Raw genomic sequence first — 25,991 nt, forward strand, 5'->3', positions numbered from 1 at the left:
GCCTTTATTGTACACCCACACAATTCTGATGCTATAGACTCCTGTGGCATGCAGGGAAAGTGGGAAGGGGGCCCATTTTAAATGCCTGGGATTCAGAAGGGACCACCAATTTGGCCTGTAAAAGCAGACAGGGACTGCCAAATGTCCAAGTCAAGGCACCTGTCAATCATTCCAGACCCTCTGGTTAGCCTTTCTGTCATTCCTCCCATTAGGAAGGAAAAGGCTTTACTTTCCTTTAAAGCTCCTAGGAGGGATTTCTAGGGTCTTCCCCCTCAGGAATTAGTTGTAGGAATAATTGGGCCAGTGGAGTGCAGGAGATATATCCAGCACAGCCCGTGCGCTCCTAGAAAAAGTGACCTAGATCAAGCAGCGGGTGGATGGAGGACTATTGTGGGGACCCCCTGCCACCTACTGACTTACAGCTGAACCCACATTTCCAGTAGCATCTGCTTGGCTGGGACCTGAGGGAGGGGGCAGAGAGAGCTGGGGGAGGCGGGGGAGGGGGAAGGGGGCAAGGGGGATTGGGTTGTCCCTTTCAGGACCAGGCACCCTGTATCATACCCCCCTCCCCCCCACCTAACCGCACACACAGAAAGGAGGAAAAGGTGAGGACTGGGAGACTGGGGGTGGGAGGGAGAGGAGGTCAGCTGTGAAACTCGGTGGGTATTAGCACTGAGCCTGCTGCCTGTGTGAGTGTGAGGGGGAGAGCGAGAGAAAGGGAGGGAGAGAGAGAGGCAGGCTGTGAGAGGAGAGAGGAGAGGAGAGGGGGAGCGAGCCAGCGCTCCGCCAGCATGAGGACGGGCTTCTCTTCCGTGCTCAGTTAATCTGGCTGTCAGTTGGTGTTAACGCTGCCGTTTAAGTGCTCGGATTCCAAAGGGAAACAGACAAACCTCCCAGAAGGAAAGAAGGAAGCAAGCAAGGAAGGCAGGAACTGCAGGAGGAAAAGAACAGGCAGAACAGAGCGAGGAATCAAGGGAAGGGGGGGAAATACCAAATCTATGACTGGACCTGGGCTTCTTTTTCGCCAATGCAAAAAGGAATATGCAGCACATTTTTGCCTTCTTCTGCACCGGTTTCCTAGGCGCGGTAGTAGGTGCCAATTTCCCCAACAACATCCAGATCGGTGAGTGAGAGGGGCAGCCTGGGGAGGGACTTTCTGGGTCTGGCAAGGGTTTTTTTGGGGGGGTGGGGGTGTTGTCTGTGTCCCTGTGTCCCCCCCTTCTCGCTACAGATTGTGCTTGGTTAGAAAGCTGGGTGATAATGGAAGCTAGACTTGGACCACCAGCAGGGGAGGGGGCTTCTCTTGATCAGATGAGGGGCAGTGGGAAGTGTGCACACACATACACACACACACACACACACACACACACACACACACAAACACAGGTCCACACACACCACTCACACTCTATGCATGAGCATGTGAAATGGAGGAACCACTGCTTTGAAGGAAAGAAAATTCAGGCTGTAGCCAGCAAAAGGGTAGTGGGTGTTTAAAGGAGTTCACTCCATTGCTTCATAGATGGTGCCTGATTTCATTCATTTATATAAATATGTGTGGTGTATTTCTGTGTGATTAGCTATTAAATATGCATATATGTATTTAAATGACCGAGGGGATGATTATTTCTTGGCTGGGGGAGGGGAAAGAGACCCTATGAAAGAAGGAGTGAAGGGTGCTGGGTTTATTGCAGCAGCTGAAATAATGCCAAAAGACCCCACTCAAAGTCCAGGGGGCTTTAATTCCTGCTCTGGACTCCCCCAGCTGCCTTCTGTCTGCTGTCTGCCATGCTGGGCTGGTGGTCCCCACTCCTCGGATCCTGGAACTTCCTTTCTTCCTTCCATTGCCCCCTCCTCTTAGATTTTCCATCCACAGACATTGTCTACCTTTTACACACACACAAACACACGTACACATAGTTCCCTTCCCTCCGCTTAGCTCTCCCTGTCACTAGGCTCTTATCCTCTCAACTTGGAGGCAGGTTTCAACATGCTGCATGCCTTTTTGTTCCCCATTTCCCCTCCTGGTTGTTGCGTTTCTAAAGGACCCCTCACCCTCCCTGTATCTGTGGAACAGCTGGTAGATATTGCTCCCCCTCACAATAACGGGTGAAAGCAAAACAAATGAGAGCAATGACACCGATAACAATGCGTGTCCACAAGGGCTCGGGGCTTCAGTGTGACCAGCCTTTCAGTGCTGGATGTGTCCCAGAATGGAGCAAGCTGCTTTGCTGGGAGGCATCTTGGTTGGCTTGGGTTCTGCTTTCTCTCCCCTGATAGGGACATAGCTCCACCAGGGAAAGTTCCTGTGACTGGTAGTTTGTGTTCTTTGTGTGAGTGTGTGTTTGTGTGTGTGTGTGGGGGGGGGGCTGGTGGTGGTGGTTTTGCAGGTCCTGTTTTGCTGGGCACACATGTGCTGCTGTAGCAGTCTCTTCTGGCCTCTCCAGCATGCTGGCTCCAAGGGTGGCTGGAACAGCCATGGAGTAACTTGCTTTGTTTCCTGACACCTGTTAAGCTACATCCTGAAGTGTGTCTGTGTATATGTGTTAGTGCCTTACACCTTACACGCAAAACAAAACTTCCTGCCTCCTGAGACACTTCTCTTGCAGCCCAGTCTGTAGCCGCCTACCTCCCCACCCCACCACCTCTTTCATTCATTACAGAGGAGGAGGAAGGGGGCAGGAATGTGTTTGGGGTGTGGTCACCTGGGGGGAGGGAGGGTGAGGCATCAAAATCAAGAAGGAGTTTTTTGTTTTCACTCCTTAAAATGGAGGCACATGAACATGTGTAAATCACTTGCTCTTATGTGTAGCATTGTTTATGTTGGTACCTACGTATTGCCCATAGTTCGCCGATTGTAAATGCTTGCCTTGAGATTTGTGGACTTGCTTTCTCCAAATGTATTTGTATATATCACTATGGGTATAAATGCACAGAGGTGTTTTGTGTACATGCATATGATATGTTTGCCCATGTATCTCTGTAGATTTTTCATTATATTTAACCCCAACTTATTTGTTCAACTGATAAGACCATGATTTGTTCTCAAATAAAAGGTTAAAACATTACATTGCAGAACAAATGCTGAAAATATCACCGCCATCAGGTAGTACTTGATTCTACTTGTACGATCTCTAATAAAAGCCTTACAACCCATTTATTGGTTCTCAAAAACAAACACGTACCCACTGTAGACGAAGTTATAAGTACATTATGCTGGGGCTGTGATTCCTGTGGAAGCTGAGATAAACTTCTATGTAAATATTCATTATAGTTTAGTCTCTGAAAATAGCTGATTCCAGTTCATAGAAATGGAGCTTAATTCATTAACATGTCCACAGTAAATACAAAGTAAGGGCATGTGCTCTTGCTTCTTGGAACAAGAGCCTCAATAGGCACCTTTGTTGTGCTTTTTACTAGAATAGAATATTCTTTGTACCCTCTTGACGTTCTTAAGCCCCCACATCTTTGAAGTCCAAGGTTCTACCATGCAAATATACACAATGGCAATCTCTTATGTAACAAGCCATTCCTAGGTAGCTAGGATCATGAGTGTCAAAGAAGAAGCAAAATACTCTTTGTAGAAGTCCAGGGTTTTCAGAGAAAATGAATAATAAACCTTAGAGGCCATAGAATACTTAAACTGTATGCAGGTCTTGCTAGGTCAAAGACCAAAAGTGTCAAAGCAAAAGGTTAGAGTGCTGGAGAAGCCCACAGAGTCCCAGAACTAGATTTCACCCTGCAACATTTGTTGCCTGTAAGGCTCTGTAATAAGAAACGGGTCCAATACAGGGAACATGAGACACAGTGAGAGTTCACATGCACAGAAGAGCTTAGGCCACCCAGATGGTCACCCAAGGGAGGAGAACGAGAAATGTAGTTCTCCCGTTTTCTCTGACCTGATCTGGGTTGAGGAGCAAACAATCAGATGTTTGGGCAGAGTGATAGATGTTAGAGGCCTTGGCACATAAAAGCTCATCAGTGGAAGTTTAAGCCTCAAAGTCTAGCTGAGTCTATTTGAACTCATATCCCCAAGACTAAAGGCTACAACTAGTGGGTTTGGCACGGGGAGAAGAAAAGGGCCCATCTGGGGTGGGCTCTTGGGGGATTAAACCCATCTCTATCCCAGATGCTATGTTGCCTTTTCTTTTCTCTTAGGGGGATTATTTCCAAACCAGCAGTCACAGGAACATGCCGCTTTTAGATTTGCTTTGTCACAACTCACAGAGCCCCCAAAGCTGCTCCCCCAGATTGATATTGTGAACATCAGCGACAGCTTTGAGATGACCTATAGATGTAAGTAATTGCTTCTATTTCTGACATTTCTTTCTGCCATTAGCCAATGAAAGGAGGGCCTGTGAGTAGGTGGCGGTGTCACAAAAACCACTTGAGTTGTCATTCGTCTTCCTAAGAGAAAGCCCTCCAAGAAAACGGGGCCTTTTGAGCGATTCCATCAGTTGGTATTTTAGATCCTGGAATGCTTTAGAAAATGGGTCTGCTTTCTCACTGTCAGCTAACTTTAAATGCCAGCACAATCGGAGCTTGGGTTGACTGCATCTTCCCTACCTTGCAGAGGTTTTCTTGTTCAGTTGAGAGAGCTTCACACGTAAGAAACTTATGAGAGGTGTAGAATTAAAGATTCGAACTTGGAAAATGTGGTTTAAAATGCTTAAGCCTTTCCTGTGCATAAGTTAAAAAGAGAAAATGTTACCTGTAGCTTGATTAGAAAGGGTATATGACAAGTTGTATATCTGGTTTCCCATTTTGGGAAATGACCAATAACTATTTTAAAATTGGTGCCTTGACTATTTCCAAAATGCTTTTAAGTGATTGCCTGCTTAAGGCATAGTTTGTTGGATGGCCTCTGAGCATAAAACAGAACAGAGGTGACCTCAAGAAAGAGAAGGAAGAGAGAAGTCTCTGACATATGAGTTGAATGCATTCAAAAAATGTGGGCAACAAAGACCATTTTGAGTTTTTCTGACAACTAGGACTGAAAAGGAGATTGTGTGGTTACCCGATTGCCATTTGAAGACAGATAGAAGCATAAAAATGAATCAGCAGAGACATTTTCCCTCCAGGGATTAAGCTCAAGTAGGGATTTATGGCATGGAGGTGTGAGCTGAATGGGCAAGAACAACTGGAGACCCAAAACTGGATTAAATTGGCACTGTAGGTTTTGTGTGCCACTATGGAGTTGGTGACTTCTACGGAGCTATGGATAGTCAAATACGTAGATCCTATGGAGGATCTTCTATGGAACTATGGATAGTCAAACACATAGATCCTATTTCCTTCAACTCTTTCCCACATTCCCTCATGGAGGACTCTCAACGATTTAAACTGAATGTGCATTGTGCCTTGAAAGCTCATATTGAGAATTTGGAATTCTTGCTATCCTTAAGACCACTCATAAGATAATGTTAATTCAAATTCCAAGGATTATTCCAGATTCCATTTATAGAGGATTTACTATATGTTAAGAACTATAAGTATTTTATAGACAATTTTATTGGCATTTATTATCATTCATTGAGCATCACTATGGCCCTTGCAGTACACTAATTTTCATGTGTTAGTTCATTTAATCCTCATAGGTGCCTTAGGGGGCACTATGTTATCTTCTTTTTAGAAAACTGAGGCTGCACCAAGTTATATAACTTGCCCAGGGTTGCCCAAGAAATAAATGGTGGTCTTGTGACCCCAAGGTCCATGTTCCTGGCACTGTGATAGATACACTGATCCTTATGGTAGCCTGATCAGTTATGCTTAGATTACTCAAGAAGCAAAAGGGTGTTTCAGAGACTTTTAAGGCAGTTGCTTGATAAAGCACCTAAGGAGGAAACCTTATAGTGCTTCAAAATATAGCTATGATTTTACACCAGAGTGACCCATTGAGTAAATAAAATAGCAATTCTGCATTTTGATAATGCTGAGGTTGAAAATCTTGTCTACTGTGTTACTTACTACCCTTAAAAAAGAGCTGGAGTTTAATTGTTGAATCGTAGTTCTGTGACACCATCTCCCTGGAAAGCTAGAATAATCTTGAATAGGTATCTGGTTTTCAAATAACCTCCCATTCCTTTTACTATGGCTTAGAGTAGGTCTTTGAAAGGAGGATTTGGATGTGGGCATCAAAGTATCTAAAAACAACCTATAATTATGCATAATAGTTTGCATTTATATGCATATGATAATTTATTTACTGAGGAGAGGCTCCATAGCTTTTGTCATACTCCAAAGCTTTTGTCATACTCTCAAAGGGGTCCATTACTCAGGAAGGATTACTTGCTTAAGGAATCAGGAAAAATAAATGGCTGACATGTGTATTCACTCATACTGCTGAGAATTGTCCACAGCAGAACTTGGTGGAATGAGATGTTAACTGCTGTCCTGGTGTTGAGAGATGTTGACTGACAGGACAAGATAATAAAAGACAAAAAAAAAAAAAAAAAAAAAAAAAAAAGGAGGAAATGTTCTGAGGCAAAAGGTGGTATTTCTTATAGTTAGCTACCTAAGACTTGATCTGTAATAGGGCTGTTGGCCATTTATTGGGGAGATTGAAATATGATACAGACAGTGTTACCCATTGTAGTTAGTAAATCTGGAGTGAATGGATCTTGGTTCTTGAACTTGATTCCTGCCATATACCAGTGCACAGGTTTCTATTAATTTGGTCTTTCTTTAAATGTTTTTTCAATGCTACGAATTGAGATGGACCCTGGGAAAACTGAGATGATAAAAAGCTCTTGCTTTCAAGTAGCTTATAGTCCAGTGGGGAATGCTGCTGTGGAAATTGTCTAAGAAGCAGTAATGTTATCTTGTGCTTAGATCTTTATTTTTTTCTCTTTAGCTCCAAGATCAGAGCCAGTACTGGGCAATTTGGGTGGCAATGGTGGCATTGCAATTCCCAGCCTGCCTGGAGGATTCTCTGTTAGTTTTTATATGAGGCTAGGAAACATTTTGGGGCTATGTTCCCTATGGTCCATTGGTCTGGGGAAATGGTACATCTGCCCCAATTTGAATTGAGTAAAAAACGTCAAAGGGAGTAGATCGGTTTTAGGTGGGCTGCATTAACTAATCATTTATGGAAAACCAAGAAAAGCATTTTATTCGGATTTAATTTCATGTGCTAGTTGGAAATCTGGACTAGTAGTTACCTTAAATTAACTGTCTAATTACCTCCAGAAAACAAACTAAATATTTGCTATTCATAATTTTTGCTGTCATTTGATTTTTTTCCTGCCCGTTTTGCTATTCATTATCCCTCCACCAGAGGGTGGAGAAGGGAAGGGAGAGGAAGTATAACAGGAACTATGCCCGCTGGATGTGTTGGCAAGAGAGGATCAAAAGGGAACAGTGGTGGTTGTAGGGTAGCGGATGCAGGGAAGATGGAAGAGGAGTATTACTAATTCCAGTAGCTAAGATGAGAGGTTTGTGTCTTCTTTGTAATCAAGTTTCCTTGCTTTGCTTGTCTGTAATCCTTCAGGGATAAAGTCATTGAATCGGCAAAGGCCTTATATTCTTCCAAGCCTGGAGGGGTACGGGTTGAGCAGACTGTCCATAGTGATAGTCATTATTGACCAGATATTCAGCTTATCTCGGTGCCTTTATGGTAAGTATAAATAAATGGGCAGATGAGAGATACTGATAGGGATTTCCATTGAAGGTGTGAGGAGCAGTTATAACTTAATCCTTAAGTTTTCACTCATGCATCCATTCGTTCCCTCCATATACAAATGCTCAATGCTTACTTCGTGCCAAATGCTGTACCAGGTGCTGGGAATATAATGGCCAACAAAGAAGACGCAGCCTCTTTCCTTACAGTTACGGTTACAGTTTAGCCAGGAGGACCTCAAACTTCAGTGCATATAAAATTCACCGAGACAGCTTATTTAAAGCAAGACTTAGGGGTGGATTCTTAGACTTCTTGAGTAAGAATATTCCAGAGCTGGCCCTGGGGGGTGGGCTCCGTATTAGTTAGTATGGGAATCACACTTTGAGCAATTCTTGAATCTAAAAAGCCCTCTGTTCCCTTAGCAAGCATTTTTGAGTCCTTAATCAAACCCAGACATGGTGTTAAGCACTAAAATTGCAGACAACAGTAAGACATGTTCCTTGCGCTGTAGGACGTTATCCCTCGTGAGGCTGTCCTGTAAAGAGAAAATTAAAATGTACTGTTGTTTTGGAGCAGCAATTTGTGGGAAGTGTCCGAGATGCCTTAAAGGGTGGGGGTGGCCTCTCAGATAGTGGTGGTTGAAGTGAGTCTCAATGATACATAGAAGCTTTCCAGGAAGACAAGGTGAGAGGGCAAGAAAGGGATGAGGCAAGTGTGTTCTGGGCAGAGGGAATGACATGTGCAAGAGTAAAGAGGATACTTGACTTTGTTACTCTCTTGTTCTGTCCTCTTGAGATCTTCCAGGCTGGGCCTCTCATGTGCCATTTCTCAAATACTGCAGAAGGGACCCCAAATGGCATCCATAAGCTAGGTTCAGCACAATATTTAAGAATCATGGAATTTCGGGGCACATGGGTGGCTCAGTCGGTGGAGCGTCCGACTTCGGCTCGGGTCATGATCTCGCGGTCCATTAGTTCGAGCCCCGCGTCGGGCTCTGGGCTGACAGCTCAGAGCCTGGAGCCTGCTTCGGATTCCGTGTCTCCCTCTCTCTCTCCCCTCCCCTGCTCATGCTCTGTCTCTCTCTGTCTCAAAAATAAATAACCATTAAAAAAAAAGAATCATGGAAATGGAATTTCACATCAAAATTTGGGTATCTTAGGCTCTTTGAAATTTTAAACGATGTAGCAGTATTAGATCTCACATCTATGTAACTCCAATTTGCTGGGATTGAGATGGGAGTATTCCCACCATCCATCTAGATGGTTTCTTTCCCAACCAGTCCGTTTGTCTCATTTTATTTACCTAGTTGGCTCCTGTAGGCATTGTTTTTATGCCCCAGTTGGTTTGTGCTGCATTCTTGCCTTGACATGTGTTTATAGATCAGCTGTAACACCAGATGTGAATCACTGTCCAGAAAGATCACAAATATCTATTGTTTGATGTTGCTGAGAACACCTGGCAAAGGTCTGTACCTCTGACACAAATTAACAAGTGTCTCTAGGAGTCAGGGAATCATATAGCATAAAGATGCTGAGAGCCTGAATGGCAAGCAGGTGGGGGCTAGTTGCTTAATTATGGTAGGTTTCCCTCTTTTATAGACCCATTCATGAAGCCCACGGGGATCTAACCAGACTTTAGGCATAGGTAGTAGACGGACAGCATCTTAACTCTTGCCTAAGGGTCCCTCATCATTTTTAGAATTGTAGACTGATAGTCAATTGAGTTGTTTTGATTGACCTTCATAGTGTTCTTTAAAATGTGGTATAAAAATCCAGATTTCTGTCTTCTCTAAAAAATTGAGACCATTGGGCAACCCCAGACCTACATTCCTTCTCAGCTTCTATGGTCTAGAGCTGAGAAGTGCTGTCCAACTTAAGTATAAGGCATAAACTCTCACGTTTACCAAAGTCCTCACCACTCCCTGTTGTACATAAAGCACTGTAACAAAATTACGCAGCTTGCTGAGGCCTGTGAGCAAGCTGAGGTACTCATATATAATTTATATCCTTCAGCACCTGTCATTTCATTGTTTCATTCAAATAATATCTGTTCTTCACTCTATAACTAGTAATAGAGGACACAAAAGATATGTGAATTCTGCTCTAAAAAAAACTGTATGTAGTAATAATTAAAAGAATGGAGGGCTTGTGCTGAGATAGACAAAGTTAAAAAAATTTTTTTTAATGTTTATTTGCTTTTGAGAGAGAGAGAGAGACAGAGTACGAGTGGGGGGGGGGGGCGGGCAGAGAGAGAGAGGGAGACACAGAATCCAAAGCAGGCTCCAGGCTCTGAGCTGTCAGCCCAGAGCCCGACACAGGGCTGGAACTCACGGACCACGAGATCATGACCCGAGCCAAAGTCAGATGCTTAACCGGCTGAGCCACCCAGGCGCCCCTGAGATAGAAAAAGTTTATTTCAAAGATCTACCATGTGACAGATACTTCACCTATGTTGTCTTTGAGTTTTCGGACAATCCTAGAAAGTTATTATCCCTAATTTGTAGATGATGCTATTGAGACTGGGCAAGAGTGTCTTCCCCATATTCTGCGGTGGAGAAGGGGTGACCTAGTATTTGAAGTCAGCTTTGGAGACTCCAAAACTCAGTGAGCTTTCCCCCTTTCAAGACACATAGGGACACAGAAAAGAAAACTAGCAGTGAAAGAGTCCAACGCAAAAAGTGCCACGGTGAAGTTTATGATTGGGGGTTAAGAGCTAAGGTTTCTGAGGCAGAAAGTGGCTGTGTGGGCAATAAGGAAGATTCCTCTGCCGAGGTTGAGCAGGCACTGAAGGGTGGGGCATGTGTTTGTTTTGATGAGGTGAAGAGTTCAGAGTTTGCCTCCTGCATCCCCTCTGTGCTCAGTTAAACGGCCGATATCTGCATTTGTCTGGTTGATGTTACAAATCTGACTGTGGCTTCTCCATTTTCCCGTATGCCTTCCCTTTAAGACATGCAGGCATCAACATGTATCTGCATTTTCACTTTTGATTCTTTTCTAATATTGCTAATCATAAGCTTTTTGGTGCCGACTTTGTGAACACTGCTCCCTCTGACTAGGTTGAAGACGGCTGAAATCAGCCAGATTGCTGTTCTCCACTCAGATGGTCAAGATCAATGGTTAAGATTCATTCATTTGTTCATTCATTCAAAACTCTATTATTACTGCCTTCTATGGAGCACATGTACCATTACTACCCCCTTCCAGACCCTAGAAGACAGAATTTACTGATTCAGAATTCTTTCCCACTGAGTGTAGACATGGCCTTAAATTATTTCTTCTTTTTTTTTTTTTTAATTCTTTCTCACCATAGCATTACAGGCAGCTACTACAAATTGGTCAGAGTTGAAGTTGATGCAACATAAAATCCATTTGCCAATGTAAGATATTATAGTAGGAATTGAGGAAAATAAAATGCATTAGGCATTGATTCTCCCCTGAAGGGGCTCAGTTTCTTATAGAGGAAATAGGCATGCACAAAAAACCTGATATAAAGAAGAGGTTCTCTCTCTGTCTCTCTGTCATGTGCGTGCATGCGCGCGCACACACACACACACACACACACACACACACACACCAGGTTTGAGGCAGTGAAAAGTATGTGAATTGAGATTTGAAGACATGGATTCAAATTCTGGACTAACTTCTGGAAACAAGCATGTGTGTGACTTTGAACAAGCACTGCCCCCATCCTCATTTAGAAAATATAGCTCATTGCACTGGGTGTTGTATAGAAACCAACTTGACGATAAATTTCATATCGAAAATAAGTAAATTAACTTAAATTAAGTAGAAAATACAGCTCATTTAGAAAATAAAGCTCAGGGGCTCCTGGTTAGCTCAGTTGGTTAAGCATCCAACTCTTGATTTCAGCTCAGGTCACATCTTGTGATTCATGGGATCGAGCCCCACGTCAGGCTTTGAGCTGAGTGAGGAGCCTGCTTGGGATTCTCTTCCCTCTCTCTGCTCCTCCCCTGCTCGTGCTTTCTCTCTCAAATAAATATTTAAAAATGAATATGTAACATAAAGCTCATATGATTTCTAAGAGTCCTTCTAGGGCTATATTTCTATGGTGAAAGTGTATAGAAGACTCAGGGATAAACTATTTAGAGAAGACTCTCTTGTATCAGCCACTAGATTGATTGAGAATCTAAGGAAGACTCTGAACTTTGCCCTCACCAAGTTACACATGCAGGCTACATTTTGTATGCCAGTGCAGGGGTACTGAGCCTCCCATGAGCCTCAGGTACATTCATTCAATATTCAACTAGTGTTTATGGAGGGCTTACTAATGTGAACAAAAACAGAAGGCAGCCCTGTGCTCATGGAGCTTACCAGCTAGTGAGAGATGTAGGTATCAAAGAATTGTACAGATGAGTATATAATGATAGGTTGTGACAAAGATGTGAAAGAACGGGCCATGGTTCAGTGAAAGCATATTACAAAGGAATCAACTCTGGGCAGAGGGATGAATAGGTTTTGAGCTAAGAACTGAAGGGTTTTTAGTGATGTGGTGCTGGGAATAGGAGGCATATTCTAGAAGCCTCCTGGACAGAGGCCTGGTGGGGAGGACGTGAGGGGTGAGGGGAGCGTAAGGCTGGAAAGGATGGCAAGGGCTAGGCCTTGTGGGGCCCCATTACAGATTTTGATCTTTAACCCAAGAGCCATGGGAAACCCACTAAAGGTTTTAAGCAGAGAAGTGTCACGGTCAGATTTCTGCTTTCTCACCAGGATTCAGATGCTTGAGAGCACTTTGCCACTTTCATGTTCCCTGAAGACTTTCTGCGTATGTAGAAATGACCTCTGTGCCTTTACTCTTGTTGCCAGTTTGGGATGAAGTCTGGCAGCTGGGCAGAGGGACAGACGCTGGGGGGTAGGGGAAGCCGATGACTGGGTGTAGGGGTAAGTTGTCACATGGGCTCCGTGTTGTGCCCATGGGTGTTCTCATGGGGACTGAAGGCTGGTCCAGCACACGGCTGGTAGGCATGTGCATGGAGGCAAGGACTCATCTGGAGTCCCTACTTAATTTCATCAGCAGAAGAGTCCACACTACACTACTTTGGTCTGCAGTCAAACTGGACACCTCCTTGCCGTTTCCTCCACTTGTACCTAGAAACTGTTCATTCCTTCCATGTTCCCCTTTGATATTCTGTCCTTATGCTCAGTCCTAGCCTTTATATCACCTTCCTTGCTTTCCCATGGTCATATCCTTCTCTGACTCTTGGCCCTTGGTACCTTCCCTATAGCAGCTGTCATACTTAGCCCTGGGTTTTAGTCACCTAGATCTTTATCTTATCTGACCAACTGGTCTAAGCAACTTGGAAACTATGGCCACATTTTATTTAGCTTCTCATTGCAGTGTCTACCACAGAATAGTGTTCAGTGATGCTAGTTGAATGAATAAATGAATGAATGAATGAGGGAATGAATGAATGAATGAATAGCTGTATATTATATAACATCAGGGGCAGGGATGAGAGTAAACCTGAATTATTGCCTTTCACGGGAGTAGTGCTCTGATATTATGAGTTTTGAGAGTTCCAATAGGCTGTGTTGTAAATTCCTGTGGAAGGCTGTTATAACTGTGCTGTTAGAACACAGTGATGGGGGTGAAAACCAGTTGTAAGTCAAATCAGAAGCTCAGCCCTGCTCCTCCTGGACTACTGTCAGTAAGGGTTCTAAATAAGGTGCAAGACTCTACTGTCTATAAAGGATTTCTGGTTCAAGGCCTGGCTGTGGCATTGATGCCTTGTATGGCTTGGACAATTCAATTCTTTTTTTTTTTTTTTGAACTTCAGTTTCCTTCAGATGAAGGAAATAACTATACCAATTATATGTGGTTATTATAAGAAGGAACAAATGACAGTTGATTTCAAATCAACTTTCCACTCAATACAATGCCATGAGGCAGGTGCTTTTAATCTCCCCTTTCCTCAGATGAGAAAACTGAGCTCTCAGAGGGAATGGGAGAGGGCATTAGCTTGTGTGTTTCTAGTTCCATCCCTAGACATCTGCAGTCTGGGAGGGCTTTCTTTTTTTTAAACCTTCTTTTTTTTTTTTTTTTTTTTTAAATTTTTCAATGTTTATCTATCTTTGGGACAGAGAGAGACAGAGCATGAACGGGGGAGGAGCAGAGAGAGAGGGAGACACAGAATCGGAAACAGGCTCCAGGCTCCGAGCCATCAGCCCAGAGCCTGACGCGGGGCTCGAACTCACAGACCGCGAGATCGTGACCTGGCTGAAGTCGGCCGCTTAACCGACTGCGCCACCCAGGCACCCCTGGGAGGGCTTTCTTTAGTCCACTGCTGTGCTGCTGCTCTTGTGGACCCTGTAGTTTCCTTCCTGTAGCAGCAGCTCAGCTCCCCTGCTATCAGAGCTTATGGCTTTTGTCACACAGTCCCCTGCACTTTCAGGTGGCCTGTGCTCCTCTGTGCCAGCTACAGTCGAGGTGTGCATTGTGCTGAAGATACTGGAAATCTCTTTCCACCCTGACTGCTCTTGTGACTTTGGTGTGTCCCAGCTTGCTGTCCAAAGAGCACACAGAAGCCTAAGGTCATGGGAGGTCCAGATCTCAGAGGATGGGGGCAAAATTGGGGTTAATGAGGCAGTTGTAGGCTAATGAAATTGACACCCAATGGTTAAGCCTGTTTCTGTGTGTTCATTATGTAGAATCTCTAGGATGGAAATGAACATTTTAAGAATAGCATTTAGGGGCACCTGGGTGGCTCCTCAGTTGAGCGAACGTCTGACTTCGGCTCAGGTCATGACCTCGTGGTCCCAGAAGGTCCGGGACCTCAGGTCATGACCTCCTGCATCCGGCTCTGTGCTGACAGCTCAGAGCCTGGAGCCCACTTCAGATTCTGTGTCTCCCTCTCTCTCTGCCCCTCCCCCAGTCACACTCTGTCTCTTTCTGTCTCTCAAAAATAAATTAAAAAAAAATAATAATGGAAGAATAGCATTTAATTTCTGTACAGAAGTAATACGTGTATCATAGGAAATCATGGGGACATAGACACCAAACAAAATAAAATTTGGGTAATTAGATTACTAAGGATAAACTTCCCATATTTTTTCTGAACATATCAATTTAAAGTTAATAGATTTAGAAGGGTGCCTGGATGGCTCAGTCAGTTAAGCATCCAACTTTGGCTCAGGTCATGATCTCACAGTTCTTGGGTTCGAGCTCCACACTGGGCTCTGTGCTGACAGCTCAGAGCCTGGAGCCTGCTTCAGATTCTCTGTCTCCCTCTCTCTCTCTGCCCCTCCCTTGCTCGTGCTCTGTCTCTCTCTCTCTCAAAAATAAGTATGATTTTTTTTTTTTTTTTGCCCAGTGTTACATATGTTACTTTGAATATTACACATTTTTTTTAAATTTTTTTTTTTAACATTTATTATTTTTGGGACAGAGAGAGACAGAGCATGAACGGGGGAGGGGCAGAGAGAGAGGGAGACACAGAATCGGAAACAGGCTCCAGGCTCCGAGCCATCAGCCCAGAGCCTGACGCGGGGCTCGAACTCACGGAGCGCGAGATCGTGACCTGGCTGAAGTCGGCCGCTTAACCGACTGCGCCACCCAGGCGCCCCAAATATTACACATTTTTTTAAGTTTATTTATTTTTGAGAGAGACAGAGACAGCATAAGCAGGGGAGGGACAGAGAGAGAGAGGGAGAGAGAGAATCCCAAGCAGGCTCCACACCATCAGCACAGAGCCCGATGCAGCACTTGAACCCACAAAACCCCAAGATCATGACCTGAGCTGAAACCAAGAGTTGGACATTTAACTGACTGAGCCACCCAGGTGCTCCATGAATATTACACATTTATTTTTAATGTCTTCCTAAAAGCCTGTTGTACATATGTACAATTTATTTAATTTGTCTCCTTTTATTGAATATCTAGTTTATTTCCAAATATTTTCCTACAAACAATGCTATGATGATCATCCCAATAAAAGTTTAATCATTTGTATATATTATTCTGATTTTAAGAGCATTATAGACCAGTAGGACAATTTCCAATGAGATTTAACAGAATAATTAGTGTATACAGGAATTGAAATAATTTGTTCAGTGCTGGAATTGACTTACTATATGACCTTGAGATATCTCTGTGCCCAGCATAGTTTCCAGATGTATAATATGGGGTTATAATACCAGATTCTCAGGGTTATTAGAAGAGGCAAATGTCATTACTTATATGAAAGAGCTTTGAAAAATCAGAAGTGCTAGGGAAATGCAGGGTAATATAATTAACTAGGCTTCTTATCTATTAACATGAATGTACCACGAGTACAATGTGACTAATTAGTCTTTAGTGTTTTCCTATGAGGGTGGTCATTATCTATGAATGAATATATTTTGTAGATGGGGAAATTTGAAATCTTAAGGAGGCTAAGTTTACCCAGGGTCCAGATATGCAACAGTGCTAAATCTAAAAGCATGTCTTTTCACTTATGACTCAGGTCACAAGACTGGGCTAAACATGTGGGCCAGTGTCCTTAGCTTAAGAGATTATTGCTTATAGAGAAAAGGGGCAACCCCATTTGGGCACTGAGCAGTCAGGACTCTCTTGGTAGCAAGTGACAGAAACTTAACCAACTGAATAGTTTTGACTCTATGTGCAGGTAGATTCAGGGGCTTGAATAATGTTATGAGCACTGAGATATACCGTCTGGATTTTCAGTCTTAGTTTTTCACTACATTGGCTTTATTCTCAGATACTAAATGTGTGTGTGTGTGTGTGTGTGTGTGTGTGTGTGTGTGTGTGTGTGTATATGTATGTATATATATATTTGTATGACTCAATTGGTTAAGCATCTGACTCTTGATTTCAATTCAGGTTATAATCTCATGGTTTGTGGGATCAAGCCTCACTTTGGGCTTTTTGCTGACAGCTCAGAGCCTGCTTGAAATTCTCTCTCTCTTCCTCTGCCCTCCCCCTTTCTCAAAATACATAAATAAACATTAAAAAGAAAAGAGAGAGAAGAGCATACAAGGGATTCTGGTGGGGTAGGCAAGATCATAAATCAGTGTAGGCAAAAGGTTTGAAACCCAGGCAGATTCAGAAGTAAGTCAAAACTGAGAAGATTTTGATAATCCCATTTCAGCCAGGAACAAACCTGTATTCATGGAACAATTTTTAGAAGTTTGTCCACCCACATGGCTAGGGGTGGTCTTTTCAGACTTCTCTTTGACAGAATGTTGGAGCTGTTAGCCTTAAGATATCTGGTGATTTTGAGGCACCTATACTCTCTCCCAGTGACTAAGACATTTCCTGCTCTACTCAGACACTCAAGCTATTGTGCACAAACTCTTTAACAGTCCCAGTTGGAATCCTGGCTGCAAACCTGATGAGCCCACACCACCAGATGGTAGGTTCTTCTAATTGGTTCCATCCCTCCTAGTTTTTGGCAGGAATGAAGGCTTCCCTATGCCTGAAGAGGGGGACAGAGTGAGCCAGGATGAAATGAAGGAGGTTTTAACCTCTGTTAAACAGGCAGAGTTCTTAAGTTAGTTTCTGTTCAAGGAGAACAGGGTGGTATGGTTCTTTTCTGCCAGGTCATGGATTCACATTGGACTGAAATTCTAAAACTAATACTGATGAGACAGGATTATAGGATTATAAGGACTGGAAGCTGGTTTGCTTAACTAGAGACGTTAACTGATCTAGATGAGGGCATTCCTTTATTCAATTATTGATACTTATGAAATATTGTGGTAGATTTGATTATTATTGGGTAATTATTCATCTCTTCCCCCAAACTCCTTGGGAAGAGTATATCTTCCTGCTCCATTAATGTTATGTTTGGTCATATGACTTGCTTTTGCAACTGGAATATTGTTAGGTATGTTTCAAGCAGAGGCCAAGAAGAAAACATGCCTCAGAGAGTCTGCTGGTCCCAGAAGAAAGAGAAATACAAAGAAAAAAAAAACCCACAAAAAACAAACAAACAAACAAAAAAACCAGAGGTGCTGCAGTCAACCCACAAACGAATGACTGAAGCAGAGCTGTCCTGGCTGACCTGCAGACCTGGAAGATGACAATAAATGCTTATTGTTATATACCACTAAATTTGGGGATGGTTTGTTATACAGCAATATCTGACCAATACAAGCAACCACTATATGTTCCATATTTTACTAGTCACTGAGGGAATGCTGGAAAATGATAGATAATGATCCTCGTTTCCACAGGGCATATGTTCTATAGGGAGGTAGACAATAAATACATTAATAAATAAAAAATAATAGAAATTGTTACTATGGTTATCAAGAAGATAGAATGTGGTGACAAATCACTATGGTAGAAGACAATACCTACTTTAAGTGGTCAAGGAAGGCCTTTCTAGGGAGGTGATATTTGAGCTCAAATATTAAAGTTAGAAATGAGCCTGCCAGGGGTGCCTGGGTGGCTTAGTCGGTTGAGCATCTGACTCTTGATTTTGGCTCGGGGCCTGATCTCACGAAGCGATCTCACGGTTCGTGAGATCAAGCCCCATGTCGGGCTCCATGCTGACAGTGCAGAGCTTGCTTGGGATTCTCTCTGCTTCCCTCTCTCTCTCTCTCCCTCTCTCTGCCCTGCCCCTGCTCACATGCATGTGTGCACACATGCTCTCTCTCTTCCTCAAAACAAATAAATAAACATTTAAAAAAATGGGCCACCCAGACAGGAGTATGATACGCTGTGGAATGTGAAAAACCAGCCACAATGGGTAAGTTAGATTGAGAATCTTGGTCTAGGCAGTGGAGAACGAGGGGCCCTGAAAACATGCCTTGCAAATTGGGTCACTCAATTGTCCTAGGGCAGATGCTAGTTTCTCTGCATCATGTTATATGTGCAAGTCAAAGGCTGACAAAGGAGCACTTGCTACCAAGGCAAGAAAGCCACAGGATGTGGAAGCCACTGAGCATAGTAGAGGCAGATAGTAAGGCTCCTAGGGTATTCCTATCAGAGAGGTGATGGCATTGGCTGTCTTTTCAGAATAGTTCAGAGTTGTTGCTGTTGCCTCTAAGGATGGCAGGAGGTGTGTGTGTGTGCATGTGTGTGTGTGTGTGTGTGTGTGTATACGTATATTCATTCTTTCACAGAGGAGAGAAATGAACTAGATGGTTTCTAGATTATTTCCAAGTATGTGATTATGAAACTTAAGGATTCTGAGATTTAAATTATGTGTTGAAGGAAATGTCAAATCAAAGTGCTTCATCTTATCTCCGTGCCAAACTCCATTCGTTAATTGAGGTGGTCAATTAGGGCAGAGTCTCAAGCAAGCAGAATAAGCTCCAGCCATCCCTAACCCATCTGGTAAAGCCTATGGAGTGCCCTAGCTTCAAGGGAGGACAGAGAACACCTGACAATGTGATCCCTCCATTTAATCTGTACTCCAGCCACTAAAAAGCTGGAGGCTTTGGGAATGGGGAGCTTGTAAGGATGCACACGAAGTCTAGAAACTGGCTATTTATTAGCTTTGGGAAAATTACTTAAGCGATACTATCTTTTCTTCCTTTCTCCAAGATCATTCTGAATACCTTAAAATATGGTTTCTAGGGTTATTATGTATTGCTCACCAACAATTCCAGCTGTATTCTGTTTTTGCTTCTCATAGCTGAACACCTGTGAGGATCCTCACATCTCTGCCTAAGAATCCTTAGCCTTGTGATGCTGTGTTCTTCCCACCAGCAACACTGGGGCTCTCTCTGACCCCTTTTTCTCCTCCCCGCCCCCAATATCTACTCTTTCCCCAAGATGCTAGCATCTACATTTTGGGTCCAATATGTCAAAAACAGATTTTGGTGTCTTTTCTGCCAAACCCATTGCTCTTCTCTCGCTCTATTTCTGTTGAGTTACTCAGTCTCAAAATGCCAGTGTCTGTGTGATCCACCAGATCATTCTCTCTCCATCCAAAACATGTGATGTATGGTTTTGCCCACTACAATGAGTCTTGACCGTGCCCACATTTTTCTTCCTTTCTCATCAGATTGTATCTTTTAGCTTCCTGACTAGTCTCTCCGTGCTATGATCCACTTGTCACACAGCAGGTAGTTCAATTTCTTGAAGACTAGCAACTTTATAATTATGAACGCTCTCTGTCATAAAAAAATTGTCGATAGCTCCCCACATTTTTTTAAGTTCAAATTCAGCCCAGAATATGAGTCTTTCAATAATAAACCTTTCAAAATGGTTTGCCTACCTTTTGAGATTTATCTAACAGTCCATACTCTATGTTCCAGCCAGAGTATCCTACCCAGTGTTGCTGCAAATGTGCCCCCCAATCTCTCACTGCTCTGCTTTTGTTCATGCTTCTGCTTCCACTTAGCATAGACCTTCCCACCGAGAATACTTTGCTCATTTATTCAATTCCTATTTACTAAACACTCACACTTTATTAGATTCTCAGGATGGATCAGAGAACAAAATCAACAAAATCCCTGAATTCCTGGGGTCTACATTCTAGTGAACAAATAAATACATATAATGATTTCAAATAGTTGGTAAATGCCACAAATATGGCCAAATAGAGTCATGGAACAGACAGTAGGCTAGAGAGCTACTTTAAGTAGGTAGTCAAGGTAGGCTTATCTGAAGGGGCACTATTTTAACTGAGCCATGTTATAATCAATAGAACTTTCTGTAGTGATGGGAGACATTCTATATCTGTGCTATCTAATATGGTAGCCACTAGCCACATATGCCTGTTGAACATTTGAAATGTGGTTAGTATGAGTAAGGAACTAAATCTTTAATGTTACTTAATTTTAATTTAAATTTAAATATCCACATGTGGCTAATAGATATCATATTAGCACAGACTTAGTCTCTAGAACTTTCCAGACAAAAAGAGTAGTAAGTGTAAAGACTTTAAAGTGAGAGTTAATTTATGGATTTCAAGAACAAAAAGAAGATCAGTGAGCTAAATCATACTGAAAAAAGGGTTAGACAGACTGTTTTGTAGGCTACCACAAGGAACTGAGTTTGATTTTAAGTAATAAAAATCCTAATAGATATTAAGCTTAGGAGTATATTATTTGATTTACATTTTAAAAAATGATTCCTCTGTAGAGAAGGGGAAAGTGATAAATTGATATGAAAATGGTGTGTATTAGTCAGTTATTGCTGCATAACAAATAACATCAAAATCCTTGTAGCTTATACAAAAACTTTTTAAACAATCGTAGTCTGCAGATTGACTATGGATCACCTGTTCTAGGATGATAAGGTGGACTCCAGGAGGGTTTAGACATGCCCCATGTGTCTTTGTTTTGGAAGTGAGGGTAAAGGGGCAGCACATACAAACCGTTGCTATTCTCATGGAGGATCATAGAAGCACAAGAGTCTAAGCCTTATCATGCAAGTATAATTAAAGCCTTTGCTTATGTCATGCCTTCTATTATTCCATTGGTTCAAGCAAGGCATGTGACCAAACCTAACACTCCTGGGACAGAGAAATAGACTGTACCATCTAAGAGGGATTACAAGTCACATTGCAGATATGTAACTCTATAACAGTAACCCAGGGCACCACAGAAGGGACACAGGGAGAATAGCTAAGAGGCTTCTGCAATAGTCTACATGAGAGATGGTGGTTTGACCCAAGCTGGCAGCAGAGGAAATAAAAGAGGTAGATTTGTAATTTATTTTAAAGCTGTTAACAACAGGACGTGGTGATGGATGAATATAGAGTATATGGTAAAGAAACCATATCTACTTTCTTTTTTAATTTTTTTTTTCAACGTTTTTTTTATTTATTTTTGGGACAGAGAGAGACAGAGCATGAACGGGGGAGGGGCAGAGAGAGAGGGAGGCACAGAATCGGAAACAGGCTCCAGGCTCCAGGCTCTGAGCCATCAGCCCAGAGCCCGACGCGAGGCTCGAACTCACGGACCGCGAGATCGTGACCTGGCTGAAGTCAGACGCTTAACCGACTGCGCCACCCAGGCGCCCCCATATCTACTTTCTAAGGTGCTTCTCAGATATTACTACTCTTCTATGAAATTATGTCTCATTTCTTCAATTATAACTAATCTCTACTTCCGTTATTTTACTAGCTCCCTTTTATTTCGTACTGCTTTTATCGGTCCCTTTAACTTTCTACCTTCTGTATATGGGAAGAGGTCACATCTACTATCAAGACCCTGAGCTCTTTGAGTGGAGCAGGGGAGACAAGTTTGTATTTAATGAAGTCCAAATTCTTGGGGCCGATGCCCAATAAATATTTCCAAGGTAAGTCTAATGGTTAAGAGCAGAGACTTTGGAGACGTTTTCCCAGTTTTGAATCCCGTGTGATCTTTGCAAGTGTCTTCACCTTGCAAAGCCTTTGTATCTTATTTTGTCAAGTGGCAGTAATAACACATTCTTCTCAGAGTTGGTGTAAGGATTGCAAGAGATAAATGTGAAAAGTGCTTAGCACAGGGCCTGGCATAGTAAGTGCCCCCCAGATGGGAACCATTATTGTTTGTTCAATTTAATTGTTTGCGATGACAAGCTTTTTTTGAAATGCCCTCCAGAGTCTTCATCAGAAAATCCTGTGTTCTTGTTGAAATGAGGGGCATGGAGAATAAAAGTGCTCTGGATGGGATTTTGTAATTTAGTTAGGAAATATCTAGATCTAAAGCTTCTTTGATCTGGAAATGACAGCAACAACAAAACCCCAAAATAGAGCCACTTTGCTACTTGTTTCCTTTTACCATCTGCCAGGATGATTCCTTTTAGTTCTCCAGGTCTTGCTTAGAGTCAGCTGCCTTAAAATAATAAAATAAAATAAAATTTAAATCTGGTCCTGCACTTATTTGGGAAAAGAAAGCAAAATGCTTTAACTACATATATAGCTAGTTTCTGCTGGAGTGAAATATAGGGCAATGTTGACGGAAATGTTGGAGGGATGAACTGCTCTGGGAAAGTGAATTTTAAGATAAAACAACGGATTTAATAAGAACTTCAATTTTTTAAAAAAGCATTTGTAATTGAGACAATTTCTGAAATGTACTCTTCTGCCTTCCTGCCTCAGTAAGGTAACTGTGTTGATCCCAGTTTAAGGTTGCCTTGATCACAAGTATGTGATCAGCCCAGGGAGTGTTTTGAACATGGATGGTCCAGTATCATAGATGAGAATGGTGAAATCGACAAAACAGGCTTCCTGAACAAAGAGGAGAGTTGACACGGTGAGTGTAAAGATTTGGGTGGAGGTTTCTGGGGAGCCTGGAAGATACATTTGAAGAAGTGGACCAGTTTCAGACTAAACAATGCTTTGAAGGTCACGAAAAGGCATTTCAGAGATAGAATAATAAAGTTTCTTAGCTGACACTCAAAAGGTCCTCTTTTTATAGGAATAAAAATAGTTTTATTTAGCACTTATTAGAATAATCCTCCATGATAATAAAGTTACCTGATGTCAGATAACACAGAAAATCCACATTTCTACATGATAGAGCCAAAAGGATTAGTTTTTAAAGGGCTTTAGGAACCCATCTGGTCTGTATTTCCTGTTACAGCTTTGCTGTTCTGAGGCTACTGATAGGTTTGCCCTGGAAGTTGGGGTGAATAGGGAAAAACACATGGTCAAAAATGTAATAATGATGGATTAAAACAAAGTAGGGAGAGACTGTTCTTCTGGATTTTGAAGTTCCTTTGCTATACTAATATGCTTTGTTCATTGCTCAGAGGAGGGTATGTATTTCCTAAACATAGTAGTCCCCCTTTGTAGTGAATTACCTATTAATACCTTGTAAGACTCAATGCCTTGTCTGATCCTCTGTTTTACATATGGTGAAGCTAAGGCCCAGAGAGGACAAAGGCCTTTCTCTGCACTGAGTTAGTCTCTGGGTCATGATTCTAACACAGGACTTTTGATCACCAAGAAAGGCCTTATTCTACTCTTCCTGGCATCCCATCAAGTTTTGGAGCCAGTTCTCCAAACAGTTTTACCCAGAACAAGGAATTGCTGGTGATTTCAGAAAGAACTGGCAGACTCCAGGGCAGCACTTGCCAAATTGCCACTGTGCTCCCTTTTCTCAGCCCTGGGTAACCTACGTTTAGGAAGAACATCCAGGAATAACATCCAGCCTCTATACTACTATTTAAAAAAATAAATAAGCCCCAAATCTGTTTTAAAATGAGACAAGTTGAAACGAATTAGTTGTAATGCAACCTGTAAAATTAATATTAAAAAAAAAAAAAAGTCCGGCTTCATTCAGAGGCTGAGCTGTGCTGACATACAGTAGAGAGGGCAACAGGATTAGAGGGGGTGTCTGCCCCAGGTCATTACCTGATGGAACCAAGTCTATTCTTTTTTTCTTTATTTATTTATTTATTTTTTTTTTAATTTTTTTTTCAACGTTTATTTATTTTTGGGACAGAGAGAAACAGAGCATGAACGGGGGAGGGGCAGAGAGAGAGGGAGACACAGAATCGGAAACAGGCTCCAGGCTCCGAGCCATCCGCCCAGAGCCCGACGCGGGGCTCGAACTCACGGACCGTGAGATCGTGACCTGGCTGAAGTCGGACGCTTAACCAACTGCGCCACCCAGGCGCCCCCCAAGGCTATTCTTATAGGTATTATAAAGAAATCCCATGACTGGGTCCTCTCCGTCGTGGGTGATTGGACTTTGGACTACACAGGCAGGTCACAGGAATAAAGGTGCCATACTTAAAGACCACATTCAGATGGTCAAGGATCTGGAAAGCATTTCCAGTGAGGATTAGTAGGAAGCTGTGAGAAAGAAAGTCTTGGACTGAGTATGGTTCAGTCTTCACCCCAAACATCTAAAGAGCCATCTTTGAAAAGGGGTTGCATTTTTTCACTGTGGCTTAGGAGGCTAAACAAAAACCAATGAATGGATGGGAGGTTTGGCTTGACAGATCTTGGCTTAGTATGGCAGAGGCCATTCTAGGAGTGTGGACTAGTTAGCAGTGGAGAGAGTTCCCTTTATCTGATTCTGGGCATTTCCCAATCAGCCTGGCTATTGGAAACCTGACTCTTTTTTCAGAAGCACCTTACCGTCTTTACCCCGATGACCTAGTGCCTGTGGGATCACTGTTAGGAAGTCATAGGTTGGTTTGAAACTTGCCCTTTCCAGCATCTCTGACCAATAAAGACATAATCTTTCTGTTCAGGGAACTGATTCCATGAATTTGTGCTAGAGTGAATTGTGTCCCTTCAAAATTCATATGTTGAGTTCTTAACCCCAATTGGTATTTGGATATGGGATCTTTGGAGGAAAATTAGGTCTGGATGAGGTCATAAGGGTAGGGCATTCTTGGTGGGTTTAGTACCCTTATAAGGAGACATACCAGAGAGCTTGTGTGCTCACTTGCACATATACTCACGCTCTCTTTCTCTCTGATTCCTCCATTCCTCTCTCTCTCTCTCTCTCTCTCTCTCTCTCTCTCTCCCTGTCTCCCCATACACACACACAGAGGAAAACCCATATGAGCACACAGTGAAATGGTGGACATCTGTGGCCAGCAGGAGGGCTCCCACCAGAACCCAATCATGCTGGCACCCTAATTTCAGACTTCTAGCCTCTAGAACTGTGAGAACAGACATTTCTATTGCTTAAGTCACCCCGTCTATGGTATTTTGTTATGAAAGTCCAATACAGACTGTATGCAGACTAATACAACTGGTAATTGAGGTATTTCCTCCATTGTCAGTGGAACTACTTGGATGGTAGATAGGAAGCAAACAGAAGTTTAAGCAAAAGGGTTGGGTGGGGGCATGCATTTGAGAGCTAGAGGGAATCTTGTAGACTAGACCTAGGATTTGACAGTTCTGCTAAGGGCTGGCCCTGTGCCCAACCTCCTCCCACTTCTCTTCATCTCACTAGACCAAGAAAATATGCACATCTGTTATCCACAAATACTCTGAATTCCCCCGCCAACGCAGATCCCCAGGAAAACCTAACACAAGCAGAGCAGTGGAGGAGAGGCACAGGACATTTGGTGTTTCTTAGGAAGATGGCTGATTTTTTCTGACATCTTCTACCTTGGTCTCTTAATTTGTCCCTAGTCCGTGAGCTATGGGATGGGCCAGAAGAAAGATGGAAATGGGACAATGGGATGTAAGCCTCAGTTCTGTCACTGATTAGTGATGTTATCTTGAGTAACTCACAGATTCTCTTTTTTTCTCAATTCTCCTCCATGACCCTGATGACTCCCACAGCCTCAGTTTCCCCATGTGTTCCTGTTTAACAGAGACCATAAAGAGTAATGACTATAAATCCAGACTTTGGTGTCAAATATCTCATGAATCCAACATCTGCCACTTCTCACCTGTGAAACCCTGGGTAAAATGATGCAGTCGCTCTGAGTTTCAGTTTTATAGCTGTCCAGTGGGGTTAATAACAGTCTCTATCACACATGGAAGGAACAGCCCCTTTACCTG

At 42.7% G+C, this 25,991-nt stretch overlaps 1 protein-coding gene across 2 annotated transcripts in view; it reads left to right on the forward strand.

Annotated features, from left to right (window-relative positions):
• The first annotated feature begins 703 nt into the window (after window positions 1-703).
• Window positions 704-25,991, forward strand: part of GRIA1 (glutamate ionotropic receptor AMPA type subunit 1) — a 307,872-nt gene continuing 282,584 nt past the window's right edge. For both annotated transcript variants that reach the window (XM_040498315.1, XM_040498324.1), the window contains exons 1-2: window positions 704-1,123; window positions 4,159-4,296. In XM_040498315.1, the coding sequence (XP_040354249.1) occupies window positions 1,042-1,123; window positions 4,159-4,296 (220 nt within the window). In that variant the 5' untranslated portion in view covers window positions 704-1,041. The remainder of the gene's footprint in view (window positions 1,124-4,158; window positions 4,297-25,991) is intronic.

Source organism: Herpailurus yagouaroundi, unplaced genomic scaffold (assembly GCF_014898765.1).
Source record: "Herpailurus yagouaroundi ecotype Mexico unplaced genomic scaffold, PumYag 29, whole genome shotgun sequence".
Lineage (NCBI taxonomy): Eukaryota > Metazoa > Chordata > Mammalia > Carnivora > Felidae > Herpailurus > Herpailurus yagouaroundi.